Below are 21439 nucleotides of genomic sequence, written 5' to 3'. Positions count from 1 at the left end.
CCTCTTTAGGGACAGCTTTGTAACATTGTTTATTTATTTAGGACCCACCCTCTCATATTGACGTGCATTGCAGCTCTTGAAATATTGAGGGAGGGGGTTGTTTTCCGAATAAAAAAAAATATTCTTGTTATGTTGGATGACGACCCCTGTCCGAGTCCATCCTGCTGCTACTTCCAGCCCCCACCCCCCTATCACTACACCAACCCCTATCACTACCCCTATCATTACCCCAAACCCTATCACTACCCCTATCATTACCCCACCCCCTATCATTACCCCTATCTCTACCCCTATCACTACCCCAACCCCTATCACTACCCCAACCCCTGTATCCACCCCTATAGCTACCCCTCCTTAACCACTCACACATGTCCGATCACCATAACTACACCAGCCCCTTTAATAACCCATCGTCTTATGTTATAATTGTTGTAAAGCACTTTGGAATAAGCCGCTATATAAATCTATATGAAATAGGAAAAATAAGAAGACCTTGAGCCAGACTGTTACCATCGAAAGACATCGGAGGTGCAGTGTCGTCTCCAACAAATGCGGGAACTGGAAGAAGGAAGCAAGCGATGGCGATGCGCGTGGCTAAGTAAACGCCACTGGCCACGAAGATCTGGGATTGTTAATCACGAAAACTGTCTCTGAATGAGTTCAACTTCTACAGGCGACATCAACGACGTCATTCCCCTTCTTCACGAGTACCCGCAGTCCAGTGACGTTACGGCGGTAGCGTTCTTGTCGATCGCGCCTGAAGTCTGTCCATGACATCGGCTCTGTAATGATTATTCTCCACCACCCACATCCCGTCACGATTTTTGGTCCCCATTCGATTTGATGATTCTGATAATGATCATCTTATGATGATGAACACGACCGTGGTGATTGACATGTACGTTGAACTTCTTTCGCACCGTGCGTAGCCAACCGCGCTAGTCGGAGGTGCGGGGAAGGACAACAAACTAAACATTTAACAGTGAATAGCTTCAGGGGCTTCCTAATATCGGAAGAAAGAGTGCTCCAGACGGCCACACAAGCGGATCTGAAAGTGTGCGATGCAGTGACCGTCTTTGTTTGATGGCTATCCAAAAGCCACTGCAAGGATGACCGGAGGTCTCGTGATGGTTTATGCTCCTTGACGAGATCAGCAAGGAATTTGTGGTATATTTGTGGCAAGCACTTTGTGTGTAATGAGTGCGACTATGATGATGAACACGCTCATGATAGTTCACTCGATCACGATCATGGTGGTACCACTCTTGATGCTGATGATGGTGGTTGACTCATGATGTTGATGATGGTGGTGATGCTGAAGTCTCAGGGCTCACACTGGAAGGTGGCTCCCCCGTGCACCTGCAGCAGCTCCGTGCAGTCGAGGCTCGCGATCAGCGTGAGCTCCCCGGGGCGCTTGGGAACCACGGGCACGCGCACGCGGCCGTGCCCCTCCACGTCGCTGCGCCGAGACAGACACAAAGACAAAGGTCCCCTGTATAGCCTACGGCAAACTGTTGGGGCAAGTACTGCGAGCACCTGTTAAGGCCGGGATAGGCACACGAGCGGGTGGTGTGGGCAGCAGCACGTCTGACCGCCTATTGTACCCCCAGTGCTGAAGCTTGCACACACTGCCAAAGATAGTTATTTAAGGCTGAATCGACCTAGGGGAGGCCCAGAACTGGATCGCGGGTGCATAACAAATCACGCTCACAGCTACACTATTGTGAAGCGAAAGACACATACGGGCACGTGTCATCAGCAGCAGCGTGAGCATCAGGTATAATGGTCACTAAACACATGGACAGTATTGTGAGATTGCGTTAGCAGTGGTGCATATGCACGCAAAAATTAAAACTCTCAATCGTCAATAACATCCTGGTCTTAAAAGGAAAATTATATAATAACGGACGTTTCGGGTGATGATCTGTCTTCATAGCAAATGTGTTTGGTTCAATCGATAACACGTGTGCTATGAACAAGGGCAGTTGCCCGAAACATCGTCTATTATATATTTGATCTTGTTATGATCGTGAACTTGTGACGACGGCACCATACCCGACGAGTATGTTGCCCGGCGCGTGCACGCCGGCTCCCTCCACGCGGACGCGCACGCGGTGCAGGGCGTGTGCCACGGGGTTCGTGAAGCAGAGCTCGGAGATGAGATCGCGACCCACGTGGGTCCCCTCCATCACCTGTGGGGGGATATCATACCATCTACCACTGCACCATTATCAGGCAATCACAAGCACAGCTTCTAGCATGAAACCACTATCATCATCTGACACTATCATCGAACATCGCACTATTATCACACCATCACACAAACACAGCTTCGAACATCACATTACCACCATCATCATGATCACACTTTAATTTAACATCGCATTTTCATCATCACACCATCAATTACCACCACACCATTATCATGCCATCATCATCACACCATCATTAAACCATCATGCCATCGCATAAACACCTCCGTTAAGCACTGGTGTCTACGTACATTGCGAAATAAGTTCAAAATACATCTAACATCACAGCATCATCTAACATTATACCATCATCATGCCATCATAAACACACCACCACCTACCATCGCACCACTGTGTCGGGTGGAGGAGGATTTATGATACCCAAAATAAATTTTGAGACGTATAGTTGTTGCTGCTGTTGTTATTGTTGATGCTGTTGTAATGTGCCACTCACGTGCAAGCGTGGGGAGCGCACACGGGTCACGTGCACGCGCGCGATCTCGGCGACCATGTCGAGCACGCGCGCACACGCCACCAGCACGAGTGCGAAGTGGTCCACGGCCAGGTGCAGGTACTCGCTCGCGGGCACGCGCACCAGCACGCGCCGCTCTGTGCCGGACAACAAAGACAAACATTCCCTCGTAAGAGCCTTCAAACAAACTGTTGGGGCAAGTGCAGTTAGCAAGCATCTATGAAGGCCGGGACGGTACATAAACACGCATGCACACATGTGCACTTAACTATAATACTCATATAATTGCCCTCATTCTCTCCCTCCCCATCTCCCTCCTTCCGTCTCACCATCGTGCGGTCCCAGCTCCAGGATGGGCCTCCTCCTCTTCAAACCCGCCCAGGTTGGCGCCCGTGTAAGTGGCCTCGTGGCCCGCACGCTCACGCGGTGTCACGTGCTTGTTTTCGCCACGCGCACCTCGGCCGATAATTCCCAGCCCAGCGCAGTCTCCTCAAGAACTGGCACTGTCACCTCGGGGGGTAGTGGGTCCCCACCCGGGTCCCTGCCCATTGGGGCCCCAATAGGGTCCCCGTCGGGGGATACAATCAGGTGCTCATCGAAGTTTACAATGGAGCGTACATCCAGAACCCTGCCAATATCCGCTGCGTCTCCTGCCCTCTCGACCCCGCCAGGACGCCGCTCGCTTTGTCCCCCCAGGAGGACCCTGTCCCTCCTGTCTCCACCTCGTGGGGTCGCCTCTCTGCACTCCCGCGCTTCAGCAGGCTGAGTGCTTACACCACCACGCGGCGCTCCTCCTCGGAACCTGTGGGGGTGGACGAAGGTGGGTGGAGAGGGGCATCATCATTGTCAGCAGCAGATGCAGCATCATTATTATTTCAGCAGCTACAGCAATAGTCGCAGCATCGTAATCATCATCTAAAGTACCACTACTTAGCAGGAGCACTATCATCACCATCTTCAACTTCCCCAGCCATCACCAGATTGATAGTTCCCTACCATCACCATGCGTAAAGACATTAGCATTATCATCACTATATCCTGCATATCCTAATCTCAATATAATTATCGTTAAACATTATAATCAACATCATATCGATGATTGCACACTTGTAAATTGTTTTAGTTGTATTCAATAAAGATCAGTCAACATTTGCATCACTCGAACATTCCGCGCCACTGACCCACTCCCCGCTGCCCTTCTCCATCCTCCCCTTGCTCCTTGGCCCCTGACCATCTGCCCACTTCATCCCCTGCTGCCCGGGCTCATGGTTACCCGCAGAGGGTTTGTATTTGGCTGTGATATCGAGGCTGCAATACATATCCACGTGATAAGCCACTTCGTTGAGCTATCATTTGTGATTGCCAGGTAGCTTCTGAGAAACACCTATATAGCTCATTGAGCTTTACCGGGTAAAATAAAAAAATCTGATGGGGAGGTACCACACGAACCACGACCACCGCCATCATCATGACCACTGTCAGGCTTCGTAGAGCAGGGTGCGTGTTTGTTGTCATCGTCTACGAGAGCTGCACGTGGCAAACCGGGGGCGCTGTCGCATGGCTCGGCGATTGCGCACTCGCTGAATGAACCTCGCAAGGGCCACGTGGTCAGCAAACGGGCAGTACAGCAACATGAACCCTTGCATAGTGCCCCGCTTTCCACGCCTGCAACCAACCCGCACCGACCAGCATGAAGTATGGTCAACGATCCACTAGGTCGTGGCGGTGAGGAGGTCCCCATACAGCAACGGATTCGTGAAAGGGCTATGACGTGGACGCACATGCATCGTCCCACGTGATACCACCTCCGGGGCATGCCTCGCGACGCTCAGGTGAGCGTTACCTGCGCTCGCTTCCTGCGGGATAGCTTCAACCGCCTGCCAGCCATCATGTCCCGATGGGAAGTCGGGTCTCTTCATTCGCGCCTCTTAATTCGTGCGTCGCTCCACGATTGGAAGTTCCTGGCACAGATGCGCGAGGTGGATGAATTGCAGTCCTGTCTGTGAGTGTGTGGGTTTATAAAGCTGCACTATGATGAATCCAATGACCCGATTCCCGCTTACGGCCACCATCACCAGTGGCGATAATCTGAACCGGTCCTGGATCTCAAGAGGTCGGCTTTAAATGAGAATCTGGTGCAATGAACACATCGCAACTCGAGTGACAAAGGCGGCCGAGGATGGTCCCGGCCACCCACACAGAACACGTGTGAAACATAGAGATCATGCGTGAACCACGTGCAGATCATTCGGAAAGCCGGCAAATATGTTGTTTGATATCACATATGGATCGTGCGTAGAACGCATACCGATCATACATAAGAAACAAACACCCAGGTAATGTATGAAACACACTCGGATGCTGTTGTAGGATACGTTGGTTTAGCAGGCGTATAGGGTGATTGATTACAATGTTAGTTTTTTTTCAATGGCGATAAAGAATCTTGTTCATTCATTTGCTGTCCACCTGTAAACTCATTCATTCATCAGCTATCATATTCATCTGTGCATCTGTCAATCCACAAGGTACCTGCTATGATTACAGCAGTGATACTGACTGTGGTGGTAGCTGGTATGATTACAGCAGTGCATACAGTGGTGGTAGCTGCTTTAACTACAGCAGTGCATACTGTGGTGTAACCTGCTATGATTACAGCTGGGCAAGCGACAGTGGTGGTACCTGCTATTATTACAGCAGTGCATAGTGACTGTAGTGGTACCTGCTATGATTACAGCTGTGTATACTGACTGTGGTGGTACCTGCTATGATTACAGCAGTGTATAGTTACTGTGGTGGTTACCTGCTAGCACTACAGTAGTACATGCTGACTGTATAGCAGTATATATCGAATCTATAGCACAAAGTAGTAAGCAGATAGAGTGCCGTAGTGAGGCCTAGTCCCGTGCAGAGCCCCGGCCTCGCCTAGATTTCCCAGTCCGCGGAGGTGTGACCTTGGCAGGCTGGGGGCTGGGCCGCTCCCTCCGGCCGCGCTACAATAATGGCATGTAAGCGCTAGAAGAATAATATGTAGGGGCTCTATAGTAGTTTCAGGGCGCATTGGGGTATCATTGGGGTGGTGTGGGGTGAAGAGGACATCGCACTGTGAATAATTTACGTGTTCCGTGTGTTTTTGCTGCATGTTTAAGGCAAATTAAAATTCGTGCCGATCGTGTGCGCGTTGCTAGGGGCAACCCATGTGATCAGTGCCAAGTGTACACTCATGCTTATAGTACTAATGTGTGCGACTTACGTCTTGTATAAATGCACATAATACAAAAGTGTGCGCCTGACCTTTGGCGACGGCGCGTGCGGATTGCTGCTGGGGGGTCACCTCGTGCGCGTTGTGCGCAAGTGCAGCTGGCTGCGTTGTCAGCCCGCGCGCGGCGAAGCGAAATCAATAAATAATCGCGAAACTTTCTCTTAAAATAAAGAAAAATCGGCAAATGACGCTAACTGAACTAATTTTAAGGTGACGGGCGTGAAAAGGGAATCGCCTATGCCAAGCACGGGGCTTCCGGCGTGGTACCTGGCTAATTATTGTTTACGAGAACCCCACCGTTTGAGAGCCAAATCCCTCGCAAGCGCGTCAACACTCACAGACAGGCAGAGACACAAAATGACATTTTTATATGAAAAAAAACAGATTGTACGTGTCTGCTACTTACAGGATAGGAGGATGAGGTGAGGGGTGAGGAGGACGAAGTGAGGAGTGAAGAAAACGAGCAGAGGGGTGAGGAGGATGAGGCGAGGGGTGAGGACGAGGTGAGGTCAGTAAGGGAGGTGCCCGTCTCAGGAGTGTTATATTTGTTGCTTATGCTCGATGTTTGATTTGTGACAAAACATTGAATAAAATACTTCATACATCTGGAATTATCGTCAAGTATTCGTGTCTGCTACATCTACCTACACGCGTGCGCGTATTTATCCCAGAGGGATCTCATGAGCTTGACGTCCTCTTTCACACACGCCGGTTGCATCAACAACAAAATGTAACAAAGGATACTTGAATTTCGATTTGAAGCTTTCGTGACTGCAGGGATTCATCTTCTTGGTTCTTTCGGTAAAGTCACGTAGAAGGGAGATAATAAAATAATACAATTCTCACTGTGAGAATTGTATTATTTTATTATGTTTTATTTATCACACATTCTCACTGTGAGAATTGTATTATTTGATTATGTTTTATTATTTTATTATCTCCCTTCTACGTGACTTTACCGAAAGAACCAAGAAGATGAAAGGATACTTGAGTAAGGATTGAGAAAATGTCATCAAGTCACAAATAAATATGTAGTGCAAAAACAAACTGCAGCACATACCTTCCTGTAGATTTGTCAACATCATATCCAATCTTGGGCAAGACGGCAAAACACCGACAGTCAAAGGAGCACACCAAGACCAGAGACAGTCGCCTCGTGAGTGAATTTCACTGCGACATTGAACTCTCGACACGTGGCGAGGAGGCTCCGAGTCTCAAGTCGCAGGGAGCTTCCTCTGCCCCCATTGGGTGTCTGAGGGGGCGGGGTTCACGGGCTCTGGCTCCGCCCACAGTAGGCGGGGCCAATGACGTCACCTCCGGCTTTGACGTCACTCCGACAGGGCGAGCGAGCTGAGCGGCTGCTTCTATCTCTTGCGCCCCCAACAGGAACTATGAGGTTCTTCAAGAGAGCGCAGCAGTTGCAAGCGACGCTGGAGACTTCGAATTCGTCAACAGTGGAGGTGAGTGGCGCCACCTCTTGCCTTTCAGCGGCATCGATCGGAGTTATACGAATTAAATACCGTGATCATATCGAGAAAAAATATATCGATTTTTTTTAAATTTTAACTTTAAAATTGAATGTTCGATACGTACGTAAGGAGGTTCATAGTTTAATATCACAGATTGAGAGTTTCATCAAGGATTTTAGTCGGAAGGAGCTTTCTCTGGGCAAGGTGGTCCTTGTTTGCGTTGCCATGGTGACAGCATCTCGGACCAACTGCCGTTGTCCAGCAGCTGTGCCTGGGGGTCACGTGGTATTTGGTGACGCGATAAGGACGAGCCGTAGACTCCGCCCATATAGGGTTGGCTCCGCCCACATAGGGTGGAGCCAATGACGTCACCACTGTAATGTCTGTTACGTCATTCATATCGGTTTTTGGGTGAGATCGCGTTATTATAAATGTGTCGCAACCCTCCACCACCCGACACGGCCAATCAGTAAAAAATGTGTCACGTTAACAAAACGCCAATTAGTTACTTCTTCAGCCCACGGGTGTGTTTGAAGAGTGAATCCACAACATTTAGAATTTGAGTACGACGTTTCGCTTGTATTTACATTACTAATCTTGACTTAGGGGCCGTCCATAAATGACGTCACGCGATTTTGGCAGATGTTTTACTCCCCCTCCCTTAAAGTTGCGCATTTTGATGTGACGTCACATTTCTCAATCCCCCCGCCTCCCCCCGATGTGCGTGACGTCATTTATGGACGGCCCCTTAAAGCTTTCGTGACTGCAAGAATTCATATTCTTTGGGTCCTTTGATAAAGTCACGTAGATATCTTCAAAGAAAATAAGAAAAAGTAACAAAAAACCTACGACGTTTCGATCACAACACAAGCGGTCGGCATCAGGAATAAGTATAACCCGTAAAAACAAAGTTTTTCACTCTAAATCCTTTATATGCGTGGCGGCTCGAGTCCTCTCGTCCTCTGGCTTGAGATGGCTGCCACCTATGGGTCAGATGATTGTCTGCAGTATTAAACAATTGGTAATTAAATATTTAATTTGTTTTCCCTAAACAGTGTAAAATTTTGGAAAAAAATTCTTTCACGAACATTAATTGTCTCGCACAACGAGTCTGTGTGCAAAATGTCAGCTCGATTGGATCACGGGAAGTGGGTTAAAAAACGACCGAAAGGTTTGCACGGTCGTAAGCAAGCAAGCAAGCACGCAAGCAAGCAAGCAAGCAAGCGAACTTAATATAAAGGATTTAACAAGTATAACTCGTAAAAACAAAATTTTTCACTATAAATCCTTTATATGCGTGGCGGCTAGAGTCCTCTCGCTTGAGATGGCTGCCACCTATGGGTCAGATGATTGTCTGCCAGTATTAAGCAATTGGTAATTAAATATTTTATTTGTTTTCCCTAAACAGTGTAAAATTTTGGAAAAAATTTTTCACGAACATTAATTGTCTCGCACAACGAGTCTGTGTGCAAAATGTCAGCTCGATTGGATCACGGGAAGTGGGTTAAAAAACGACCGAAAGATTTGCACGGTCTTAAGCAAGCAAGCACGCGAGCACGCAAGCAAACAAGCGAACTTAATATAAAGGATTTAAAAAGGATGCCGACCCAAAGAATATGATTGCTAATTTATTATACAATTACAATACCCCCCCACACCTCCGCCTCTGATCTCAAAACCTGATGGGATTCAACGATGATGACGTCATCCTGCACTGTTTAAGACGGGAAGCAGGTGGGTGGCTTCACTATTCTGGCAAATCGCCCGAAGATGCTGGATGTAATTACCAGCGAAACGTCGTACTCAAATGCTAAATGTTGTGGATTCACTCTTCAAACACACCGGTGGGCTGAAGAAGTAACTAATTGGCGTTTTGTTAACGTGACACATTTTCTACTGATTGGACGTGTCGGGTGGTGGAGGGTTGCGACACAATTATAATAACGCGATCTAACCCAAAAACCTTTATTATGAATAATACTGGTAGCGCAATGCCTACGTGATTAATTGTTACGTCATTACCGCATGGACTTCTTGTCGCTGCGAGGTGGCCTGTGTTTATTTCTCTGGGTCGGCAAGAGCATCAATGAGATCCTTCAGCATACCACAGTTGAAAGCCACACAGGAGACACTGAATTTGTCAACAGTGGAGGTGCGTTTTGATGGCAGAGTTGTACTTGGCAAGAGAGCGGAGTCAAAGCGAGGCTGGAGTGGAGGCCACCGCTGCAAACCTGTATGGAATTAATACAGGCAGTCCTCGCTTTGCGCTGAAGATGCGTAGATGGAGAAGTGAGCATTCATCATAATAAAGGCATTCATCGAATCAGCGCTTAAAGGGTTATTATACCATTGTACATATGGGGATGCTTTCCCAACAGCGTTGTCTCTCATGAACAATAAATGAGGGCTTCATTGGGGTGTCAGTATCAGCGCAATTTAATTACAGTAATAAATCAGATGGTAAACATTGTATCAAAACAAATATACATTTTTTTATTATCAATAAGTATTATGTAATGTACTCGCCTGATGCTCACCCACCTCGACCGGCATTATCACTTGCATGTTACCATTCTAAGTGATACTTTTCCTTGACCTGTTGGTCTCATTTCCAGCACTAACACATTTACAGGCCTCTTTCCAGACATTTTGGGGCTAACATGCTCACTAAAATATGAAAACAAGGCAAAGAGAGACCAAGGAAGAGCAAACACGTCGGCGGACCAGGGTGTCTTTTAAAAACTGGCGAGCGCTGCGTGGCTCAGAGCGTACTGTGATAATACTGAATAACAAAGATTGTAACAACATTGACAAAATTATCGATTTTTTTAATGTACTCGTGACCATACATCGTCATTATTGAATCGCGGGGGTTTGTTGCTGGTTGTCCCAGAGCGTTCGTCACTCTCATTGGCTGAGCGAATGTAAACAGAGATGGCGGTGGATGAGTTTCTGAGACCAACGCTGCTGCGCGTTCTACCACGGTGTTTAGGCTGTGTGAGGAATCGTGTTGTCTTGCGTGGGTGTGTGGGTGTCAGCGTATCTGTCCGATGTGTGTCTACCTGCGTATGAGGCACTTCACTTGTCATGTGCCATGGTGTTTTTTCCACCATCCGTGTCAAATGGCGTCCGTCACGATGCGAATGAAGGCAGGATTTACACTGGGAGGAGCTAACGTGCCCATGCCATGTGCCCTTGCTCCCGTCGCAGTTGCCAATGCCGGAGAACGAAATGCACCAGCTGTCTCAGGAGGTGTCGAACCTGCGGGCCAACCTGGGCAGGGCACGAGCGCACTTTAACACCCTGCGTGGCGCCCTGAGCCAGAAAGATGAGAGCCTCCACGAGATGCTGCACCAACTCGAGATCCACCATTCTGAGGTACCCTGGCTGCCGCCAAACCCCCCTCCCCGTCCCCTTGTTGCACGGAGCGCGGCTAAAATTAAACGTGTTCTCGTGAAGCTCCGTGGCGCACAAGCAGGGATAACAAAACCTCAACATATTCGTCAATAAGACTGCAATGGATATTGCTGTAAAGGACCATTGCCTGAAACGTCGCCTTTTCGATGTTCTGCCCTATTGAGTGCATCGTTTTTGATGAATGTGTTGAGGTTTTATTCAGAGTGTGATCTGAAAGTCAAGGAAATTGGCCATTAAATAAGTGCATTCTGGGAGGTGGCTGGGTGCCCCAGGGGTCAGAGATGCTGTGCCGGCACTGCTGAGATCCCAGGATCAAATCCAGATTACAGCCGCCCAACCACAGTGAGTTAACCGGGTTCCTAAGCGTAATGAGTTGGTGATCTCAGCCTGGTCACGAATGAGTGCACAAAAAAACCCAACGAAAAATATTTTGGTTCTGTACTTAATTTGGCTAAATTTGAATCCTAATACTGTTTATTTTGATGAATGTGTTGAGGTTTTATTCAGAGTGTGATCTGAATGCCAAGAAAATGGCCCATTAAATAAGTGCATTCTGGGAGGTGGCTGGGTGCCCCAGGGGTCAGAGATGCTGTGCCGGCACTGCTGAGATTCCAGGATCAAATCCAGATTACAGCCGCCCAACCACAGTGATTTAACCGGGTTCCCAAGCGTCATGAGTTGGTGATCTCAGCCTGGTCACGAATGAGTGCACAAAAAAACCCAACGAAAAATATTTTGGTTCTGTACTTAATTTGGCTAAATTTGAATCCTAATACTGTTGAAAATGAAAAAAGCAGATCAAACACAATTTTTGTATCATAGCATCTCTCCACAGAATATGCATGTATGTTTTACTGATTAATACACCTGTATGGGGCTGACCAGCATGGGGAAGTATAGTAAAACACATCCCCATGACCGACATGGCATTGTGAGTTGTTCTGAATATTGACTCCATTTGAAGATGATCATTTGGGTGCTCGGAATTTATTCATAATCTTACGATGAAGAGCATTTCCATGTTGTATGCATGCTTACAAATGGTTGATATATCATGCTTATATTTTTGGAATTTCTTTTATTATTCGAATATATTTTATATTCTCTTTAAACCTCATTGTGGTATGTTGATTACGACCATGGGTATTTACCCGTGGTCGTATTGTTCACAATATAATCTAAACTTCTTCTCTTTTCATCTTGAAAAGCATCCATTTGCATGTGTGCGCATCCATCTGCATGCGTGCCACCTATATGGGCACATGTGCGTCTGTACTCGATCCCCGTGTCTCTGCATGCTTACGTTGTCTCCCTGTACATGTTTTGCCTGTGGCTATATACATGTCTCTCCATACAGTATGCACTGTGACTTTCTGTACATGTGTCCAAATTTTTACATGTGACTTGCTTGTGTCTTTGTGTGTATATGTCTCTGCATCTTTGTCATTTCTCTATTCTTTTCGTGTGCCTCCTGCCCGTGTCTCTGTCTCTATTTCTCCGTACAACTACATACTGCGTGTCAGTATGTCTCTACCTGTCCTCATCTGCACGCTGCACGTGTCTATGATGAGGGGCTGCCCACCTATGCATACACGTGCCTGTGCCACTGTGCCCATCTGTCCGTGAGCAGCTACGGGCGCACTCGCAGGCCATCAACAGCCTGCAGGCGGAGTTGGAGGCAGCGCGGCGGGGTGAGCGGGAGGCCGAGGAGCGTTCCGTGCACGACGCCAAAGCCGCGTCAACGGCGTCAACGGAGCTGGCAGAGTTCACGCTTAGGACTGAGCGGCTTCAGGAGCAGCTGAGACATGAGCACGAGAAGACTCTGAATCTGGCACGCATGGAGCTGGCCGAATATCGTGCATCGCACACGCACGCCGACTCAGAGTACGACGCTCACGTCGTGCACATCGCAGTCCTGCAGAAGGTGAGGCCTCCACTCTCGCAACAGCCACCCCCCTACCCTCCCCCCCCTACCCACACTCGAGTTCTCTTGTCATTCGGGGGCCATTGATTGGTGTCCTGGAAAATACTTGATAAGCCACAATCCCTTGGAGCTCTTTTCATAGTTGGCCAATGTTCATCCATTGCTGGATGAAGGCCTCCCTTAAGCCACCACCACAACCTCTCCCGATCTTGCAATGATAACAATCCACTTAGTACCTGCACACAATCAGATTCCATCGCTGACACTGTGCTATTATTCTCCACCATCCGTCATCCCCTCGAGCAATGAGTCCTGCCCAAGCCCACTTAATTTTCTCAATATTTTGGGTGAGCGATGAAAAGGATAATGAATGTATTCAAATTACATGTAATTAAGTGTAATATAGATACTGCCCGTCCTCCGCCGGCAGGAGCTGAAGGAGCGTGACGAGCTGCTGCGGCGCTCTGAGGCCGACCTGGTGGTGGCACAGGAAGTGGCACGAGAGCGTGGCATTGAAGCCGAGCGGCTGGGCGCCGAAGCCGCGGAGCTGAGTGTGACCATGCGTGACCTCTCTGCCAACCAAGAGGTGCAGCAAACTGAGGTGGACACCCTGCGGGATGAAGCACTGGAGTTGCAGCAACGGCTGCAGGAGACCAACGCATGCTTCGAGGAGACCGGTGGGTAGGGGCCTGTGCTCCCAATCTTTATAAATCCACGGACCCATTGAACACTAATTTTTGTAGACCACTATGCAACAATAACTTATTTTTACGAGTTTAAACGAGTCTAAGTCCTAGCAACATTTCACATGTGGACCACTTCCGTTAACATGGTAAGACTGCACTGGGTTTACTAAATGCTCTCTAGCTAAGTCCTTCCCGTGCATATGTAGGGATGTTAGAGAGAGGGCCGTTATGTATGGCAGTCTATGGGAAAGAAACACAGTGGGCGGGGCTACGTGTGTGCACAGGGAGATGCCCTCTGCGACGTCCGAGCCAGACACCCTGGGGGGGGCTGGTTTGGCGTTATGATCCCCCGGGGCCCCACCCCTCAAGGAGGGTTGGGTATAAAAGGGGACGTTATATGGGCTCGGGAGTTAGTTATGTTATAGTTAACTAAGAAGACTGAAGACGTCTTAGATAGAGCCCTGGACTCCCTCGTTCGATGTCCTTGTCAGGGCCGAACAGGATCGAGCCAGCGGCGTGGTCCCGAAAGCCAGAGCCGGTGCTCTTCTAAGAGCTGGTCTGGGACTCCGGGTACCGGCCCGACTTACCAGTGTCGGGCCAAGTAGCCTCCCCTAGCCCAGTAGTGGAGGACTGTGAGGTAGGCTAGGACTTAGCCAGGAAGTGTATCCTTGAGCTAGTCGGGTGAGGGGGCCGATACCCCCTCCAGTACTGTATGTCACATACGAGTTGTGTTGAATAAATATCCGTGTGCCTCCACCTCGGCGTCAAGTGTCTTCACCGGTACTTCAACTGGTGTCAGAAGTAAAACTCGAACATGGACACGCGGAAGACAACGCGGGCCATAGTACCGCAAGAAGAAGATACTGCCGAGATCGAAACGCCCGGGACGGCTACACAAGCCACAGTGCAGCCGGAGCCTGATGTCTCCTCACCGGGGCATCCGAGTGAAGGAGGATCACAGTCAGACGCGTTGCGGCTGGCTCACGGGAGGCTGGCGGAGCTGTTATACGCCGCTGCCGCCACGCTGGAGTCCATCACGCGGCTGGGGGCCGGTGATTCAGCACGGGGCGAGACGGCCCAACGACCAGGGCGCCTTCCCGCCATTTCGGAGCAGCCCGAGTTTGAATCTCCCGCCATCGACGCTGCAGCTGTTCGGGGCGTGGCCAGCCTAAACATCCACTCCGGCATCGCCGTCGCTGAAGCCACGACGTCATCACCACCGCGACAGGCGATTCCATCGGCCGCTCGTACCAACGCACAGCCAAGTGGAGGTGACATCCGCCCGCGGGAATCAACAACGACCGCTGCACTCCATCAGAGGCTGCCCCCGCTGAAAGAGTTCGTCGGCGCGGAGGGGGACTGGGCCGGGTTCCGCAGGCGATTCCTCGCCCATCAAGAGATGGCGAGGTGGACAGACGAGGAGGCTCTCTGCGCGCTGCCGGCGCTCCTCGACAGCGACGCGCTCGCAGCCCTCACATCGGCACCTAAAGAGAGGCGGGCGACGTTACCGATGGCGCTGCAGCTGCTGGGAGGGGTCTACGGACCATCGGCGGAATGCAGACAGGAGTTCTACGACCGCAAGCGGGGTGAAAAGGAGTCGCCCCTGGCGTACCGAACGAGCCTCCTGGCAATGGCCAAGTCGGCCTTCCCCCGTATGGATGACGACGGCATCGACGCTATGGTGACGGAGAAAATACTCCTCCTGGCTGACGACCTTGACATCGCTGTCGTCGCACAGGAGGACGCGGAAATGACATCGCTCCAGGCGGCGCGGCTCCTCCACGCAAACCTCCTGTCGCTCCGGCGGAAAGCCAGCAGGGCATCGGCGGGGCGTGCGGTGGCTGCAGCCACCCTTCCGACGGAGGAACTCTACGCCGTCGACCACCGACGGCAACAGGCGACGAGTGCACGGCCGGGCCAGGACGGGTCGGGCCGTTCCGACCATTCGTCACCTCCGACGCCGCTCCCACGGTGTTTTAACTGCGGCGTCCGGGGCCACGTCGCCTCGGGGTGCCGCTCTCCTCGTCAGCGCGGGACGACACCTCACCGGGACGACGGGCCTCATCCCAAGCTCCACCATCAAAAACCGGCGAGTCGCGGCACCCCACACGTTTGGCCCACACACACACCCGTCACGCACTCAAACACCGCGACGAGAGGGGGGCCGGTATCACGCACCATCGCACCATCACGCACCACTCCGGGTACCCATATCGAACCCGGCCAGTGGTCCGTGCTGGCCGATCGTGTGGTTGCCGCATCGTCGGGGTCGTCGGCCGTTGTGGGGTATATCGACGGGGTTGAAGTGCGCATCCTGGTCGATACGGGAGCATCGGCGACTATTATTTCGGAATTAATTTATAATATTCTCCCTGTCCGGAGTCGTCCCTTGATGCAGTTAACATACCATTCTATGCGGCTAACGGGGGCTCACTTGGCATCATCGGACAAATTCGTGCCCAAATTTGTATCGGGGAAATAAATTGTCTGGGCCGATTTTTGTTTCTTCCTCGCTGGCGGTTCCGTGCCTGCTGGGGACGGACTTCCTGGCCAAAATGCCGATTGTAATTTTGATCGACCAGGGTTGCATAGAGCTTCCGTCGGGCAGACGCATGGCGTTTCTGCCATCACCAGTTGCGACGCGGACGGCGTTCGCGACGGTGCCGGCGTTCGTGGAGAGAACGGTACGCGTCCCTCCGGGGACGCAAATGTTGGTACCCTTGAAACTTCGGCGGCCCCTCGTTAAGGGTGCTGGGGCACAAGGGGTACTGTTGGGACCGTCTAGGGCCGGGTTAGTGGACCTGACTTACTTCCGGCCCAGACCATAGTGAGAGGGAATGGTGAACCCTTCATCGCGGTCCTAAATGTGGGCTCGCGGACGGTGGTGGTCCCACAGGGGACCGTGCTTGCTCACGCAACGCCGGTGCCGTGTGAGGAACCCGCCGTAAATCGCGTCAACACTGTCCCTGCGTCGCAACCGCATTCGGACAGCGATGAAGGGTGGCTCGAGGCGCTTTGTGCGGGATCGACGGACCTGTCCGATTCAGAGCGTCAACAACTTAAAACACTACTGCGAGAATTTTCCGACGTTTTTAGTCGAAATAAATATGATTTGGGTTGCACTCACTTGCTGCGTCACCATATTGACACGGGTGACAGCGCGCCAATTCGCCAAAATCCTTTTCGGTTGAGTCCCGCCGAAAAGGACCATGTCAAATCGGCTGTTGATGACATGTTGGCCGCAGACATCATTTCTCCTTCCACCAGCCCTTGGGGAGCGCCGATCGTCCTGGTTAAAAAGCAGGACGGTTCGTTGCGGTTTTGCGTTGACTTCCGGCGTCTTAATAAAATTTCGGTTGCCGACGCATACCCGCTCCCTCGGATGGATGAATCGCTTGACGCCTTGGCGGGAGCGCGATTCTTTTCCACACTCGATTTACTTTCGGGATTCTGGCAGCTTCCTCTGGATGATGAGTCAAAGCCTAAAACTGCTTTTCGTACACCGCACGGCTTGTTTCAATTCAACCGGTTGCCGATGGGCTTACACTCAGCGCCGGCAACTTTCCAGCGTTTAATGGAATTGGTTTTGGCTGGACTGCAATGGGAGTCGTGCCTCATTTATTTGGATGACGTTATCGTCTTTGGTAAAACTTTTGATGAACATCTCCAGAGGTTGCGGGCGGTTTTCCTAAAGATGCGGGCTGCTAATTTGAAATTCAAGCCCCAAAAATGCCATTTGTTGCGTGATTCGGTGCGTTATTTGGGGCACATCGTGGGACGCTCAGGTATTGCTACCGATCCCGCCAAAACGCAGTGTGTCAGCTCCTGGCCGACTCCCACCTCGGTGGGAGAGGTCAGGAGTTTCATTGGGTTCGCGTCGTATTATCGACGGTTTGTTGCTGATTTTGCAACAATTGCTAAACCCCTGCACGCTTTAACATCTAAAGGGGTTCGGTTCCACTGGGGTCAAGAGGAGGAGGCTGCGTTCCGCTCCCTTCGGGACGCCCTGGTGAAAGCCCCTCCCTTGATTTACCCTGATTTTTCGAAGCCCTTTTTGCTCGACACCGATGCGAGCAACACGGGTATTGGGGGTGTGCTTTCCCAGGTGGTTGATGGCGTTGAACGGGTGGTCGCGTACGGTAGTCGGGTGTTGTCTCCTGCGGAGCAGAGATATTGTGTCACCCGTAGAGAACTGTTGGCAATTGTTTTTTTCATCCAACAGTATCGCCATATCTGTACGGTCGGCATTTCACCGTCCGCACAGATCATGCGGCACTACAGTATGCCCTGCGGGTTCAACAACCATCGGGACAGTTGTCTCGATGGTTGAGGTTCTCCAGGATTTTGATTTTGAGACCACTTACCGTAAGGGCGTTCGCCATACCAACGCGGACGCTCTGTCACGCATGCCAACCACCTCGGAATGTGCATGCCTCCTGGGGTCGGGACGTTGCAGACCTTCAGGGGACGCATCGGTTTCCGATCCTGGCAGCCACCGACGACGACGAACCACTGCCTGATAATTCGATCGAACAACAGGGAAGGGATTCCCTGTTGGGGTTGCCCGTCACTGAGTGGGGGCGCCTCCAAATGGAGGATACCTCCCCCTCCTCGGGTGGCGTCGTCGCGTCGGGGGTGCTGGGCGGGTGAAAGGTGATTCGGGTGCATGGGAAATGGTACAGGGTCTGCTCATGCATTGGGACGGCAAATCACAGCGACATCGGCTGGTCGTCCCTTCTGAGTTGCGAGGCAAAGTGGTGTGGGCCGCGCATGAGCGCCTGTTACATCTGGGGACTCTAAAGACCCTTGCACTGATACAACTAGATTTTTTTTGGCCTGGTATGACAAAGGATGTGGGGGATCTTTTGAGTTCATGCCCGCGGTGTGCGCAACGGAAACCGCCGGCACGGGAGTCTAACCCGCCTTTACAATCAATCAAGGTGTCCAGAATAAATGAGCTTGTCGCGCTGGACATCTTGGGCCCATTTCCCGCCACCCCCAGGGGCAATAGGTATTTGCTGACAGGGGGTCGAGTATTTTACGCGCTGGCCCATGGCCTGGCCCCTTGCCAACCAGTCGGCAGCAGCCATCGTGGACGCCTTTGTTCAGGGATACGTCCTGGACAAAGGTGCTCCGGAACGGCTGCTGACCCGACCAGGGTAAAAATTTTTCCAGCAAATTACTTAAACAAGTCTGTGACCTCTTAGGCACAAAGAAAATTCGGACCTCCCCGTATCACCCACAGACTGACGGAATGGTCGAGCGCCTGCATCGCACCATTTCGTCAATGATGGCACAGCAGGTCTCAGATTCACAGACTGATTGGGACCTGCATATTCAGGGGGTCTTGGCGGCATACCGGATGGCACCCCCTGCAGCTACGGGATTTTCCCCCTTTTACCTTATGTACGGTCGCGAACCCGACCCGCCTGTTCGCGCCCAGCTGCAGATCCCCGACCCGCAAGGAAAAACTAAATTGGCTGACCACGTCAAATTTAATCTGGCTAAATTAACAGAGGCGCGGGATGCTGCGAGGTTGAACTCGGACCAACGTCAAAAGGCGAACGAGCGCCTCAGGCTGGGTCGGGCGCATGTAATACAGTGGAAACCGGGGGACAGGGCATGGTTGCACTGTCCCCAAGTGCCCTGGCTACCTCCCCTAAGCTGGCGCGGCCGTGGCGGGGCCCTGTGGAAGTGGTCGAGGTCTTGCGACCACAGTGCGTGCGCATTCGTTGGGGGAAGCGGCGATGGTTCGTGCACCCTCTCGGTTGAAACCCTTCGTCGCGGTACGCAAACCCACTTCACACATGCGTGGCCAGACGTGTTGGGGGGGTCGACCGACTCACTAGGTCCGTCTCCACCGCGCTCACCTAATGCCTTGCCGGCCGTGCCACCTCCAGGTGCATCGAGACTGACGGGCTCACGCCCGACCACCCCTTCTGGGGATACCAACAGTCACGCGGCATCAGAGGAGGTCTCACTCCGGGACGGACGATTACCACCTGACGGTCCGCCACCCGGGGTTTCCCCGTGTGAGGGGCCCGCCGCAAGGGACACGCGCAAAAATGCGCAGACTGTTGTGAAACCGCAAGATGTGTATATATGTTGTGTTCATTGTGTGTTGTGTGGGGGGGGTGGTTCCCTGCCCATTGAATTTACATACGTTGTGCTCACCTGCTGTTTGTGTGTATGGTGGCTTCGCTGCAAATTGTATATAGCTTGTTCTTACGGAATTCGTATTTATTCAAGGGGGGGTGCGTCGGGTTTTTTTTTTTTTTCTTCTTGCTGTTGCATTTTTTTTGTGTTCTGTTACAGTTCTTGTTATTGTTGATAATTAGTGAGGCACACGCGCGGTTACGGTAAAAATTCATTTTTATTGTCATTCTGTATGTTGGCAGCCGGGACGCTGCGAGCTATGTAGGGGGGAGTGATGTAGGGATGTTAGAGAGAGGGGCCGTTATGTATGGCAGTCTATGGGAAAGAAACACAGTGGGCGGGGCTACGTGTGTGCACAGGGAGATGCCCTCTGCGACGTCCGAGCCAGACACCCTGGGGGGGGCTGGTTTGGCGTTATGATCCCCCGGGGCCCCACCCCTCAAGGAGGGTTGGGTATAAAAGGGGACGTTATATGGGCTCGGGAGTTAGTTATGTTATAGTTAACTAAGAAGACTGAAGACGTCTTAGATAGAGCCCTGGACTCCCTCGTTCGATGTCCTTGTCAGGGCCGAACAGGATCGAGCCAGCGGCGTGGTCCCGAAAGCCAGAGCCGGTGCTCTTCTAAGAGCTGGTCTGGGACTCCGGGTACCGGCCCGACTTACCAGTGTCGGGCCAAGTAGCCTCCCCTAGCCCAGTAGTGGAGGACTGTGAGGTAGGCTAGGACTTAGCCAGGAAGTGTATCCTTGAGCTAGTCGGGTGAGGGGGCCGATACCCCCTCCAGTACTGTATGTCACATACGAGTTGTGTTGAATAAATATCCGTGTGCCTCCACCTCGGCGTCAAGTGTCTTCACCGGTACTTTACATAATATTTTTTGGACCCCGTTTGAATGCAAGCTGGTGAATAGGTCTGAGGGACCTAATCCCTCTTAGCACTGACTAGTTTCTGATACTACTCCCGCTGCTGCTACTCTTTCTCCACCTGCTGCCGTTGGTGGCTATACTGTCTTCATCACCGTGGTTTTGTGTCTTTTGACAGCCAATTCTCTGGAGCAACAGCATGAGCGTGCGGAGCTGTCTCAGGCAGAACTAGTGGCGATGCAGGCGCGGCTAGGCGAGCACAAGGTGGAGTGCGAGCGGATGCTGCAGAGAAGTGCCGTGCCCAGGAAGAGCTCGACAACACCAGGTGCGTAGCGTAGGCAACGGTGGCGGCGACGGTGAGATGAGGGGCATGGGGGGAGTGATTAGGAGGATGCTCGGCGGGTGTGGGAGTAATGGAATGGCGGTCCGTAGCGAGGTGGCAGAGGTGAGCGTGGGATGGTGGGAGGGGTAGAGTCACGTCAAGGCGTCATGGCACGAGAAGGACACATACGTGCAACGTCCAAGGGGTTCAGATCACACGTGTGCGAGCATGTGCTTCCAAAAAGCAGAACACAGGGTGACTGAGGTTGAGCGATGGACATACGGGAAAGTAGAATATCAAGGAACAATTTGTAATACAATTCACGTTTGAAAAAAGTTCCGAGGCTGCTCTGCTTGTAGCGCCAGTCGCACCATGGCCATGCAATTGCTTTTACTGAGATTTGGTGATCTGCACATATGCACTGCGGCCTTCAGCTTACCGCTTCTCGAATTCCCATTCTCTTCCTCTTCACTCCCCTTGCACAGCTCTTTCCTCTACCTCCCCTACCCATTCGTGATCCCGAAGTACCCGATGTCGCGGTCTCTCATTCTTTAACCCTTGTATGCCCCTGCCATCTAAATTATTAAATTCTGTCACTTTTTTTTAACTATGTCAAACGCTT

At 51.4% G+C, this 21439-nt stretch overlaps 1 protein-coding gene across 1 annotated transcript; it reads right to left on the bottom strand.

The window, feature by feature from the left end:
- Nucleotides 1-1089: 1089 nt before the first annotated feature.
- LOC133360667 (protein-glutamine gamma-glutamyltransferase K-like) lies at nucleotides 1090-7178 on the bottom strand. The gene is made up of 6 exons (XM_061579462.1): nucleotides 7044-7178; nucleotides 4568-4685; nucleotides 3343-3526; nucleotides 2707-2861; nucleotides 2056-2192; nucleotides 1090-1459 (listed from the first exon to the last, which is right to left on the bottom strand). Exons 4-6 carry the CDS (start codon nucleotides 2761-2763, stop codon nucleotides 1324-1326), a joined length of 330 nt encoding a protein of 109 aa, XP_061435446.1. The 5' UTR covers nucleotides 2764-2861; nucleotides 3343-3526; nucleotides 4568-4685; nucleotides 7044-7178; the 3' UTR covers nucleotides 1090-1323.
- Between the last annotated feature and the right edge of the window lie 14261 nt (nucleotides 7179-21439).

The sequence above is a fragment of the Lethenteron reissneri genome, chromosome 8 (genome assembly GCF_015708825.2).
Source record: "Lethenteron reissneri isolate LAM-NWPU_2019-01 chromosome 8, ASM1570882v1, whole genome shotgun sequence".
Classification (NCBI taxonomy): domain Eukaryota; kingdom Metazoa; phylum Chordata; class Hyperoartia; order Petromyzontiformes; family Petromyzontidae; genus Lethenteron; species Lethenteron reissneri.
This window is presented reverse-complemented; position numbering and strand designations above follow the sequence as displayed.

Coding starts and splice junctions, on each gene's coding strand:
- LOC133360667 (XM_061579462.1), bottom strand. CDS start 2,763: ATGGTCGCCGAGATCGCGCGCGTGCACGTGACCCGTGTGCGCTCCCCA. Junction 2,193..2,706: donor TGCGCTCCCCACGCTTGCAC/GTGAGTGGCACA, acceptor ATCCCCCCACAG/GTGATGGAGGGGACCCACGT. Junction 1,460..2,055: donor CCGGGCAACATACTCGTCGG/GTATGGTGCCGT, acceptor GTCTCGGCGCAG/CGACGTGGAGGGGCACGGCC.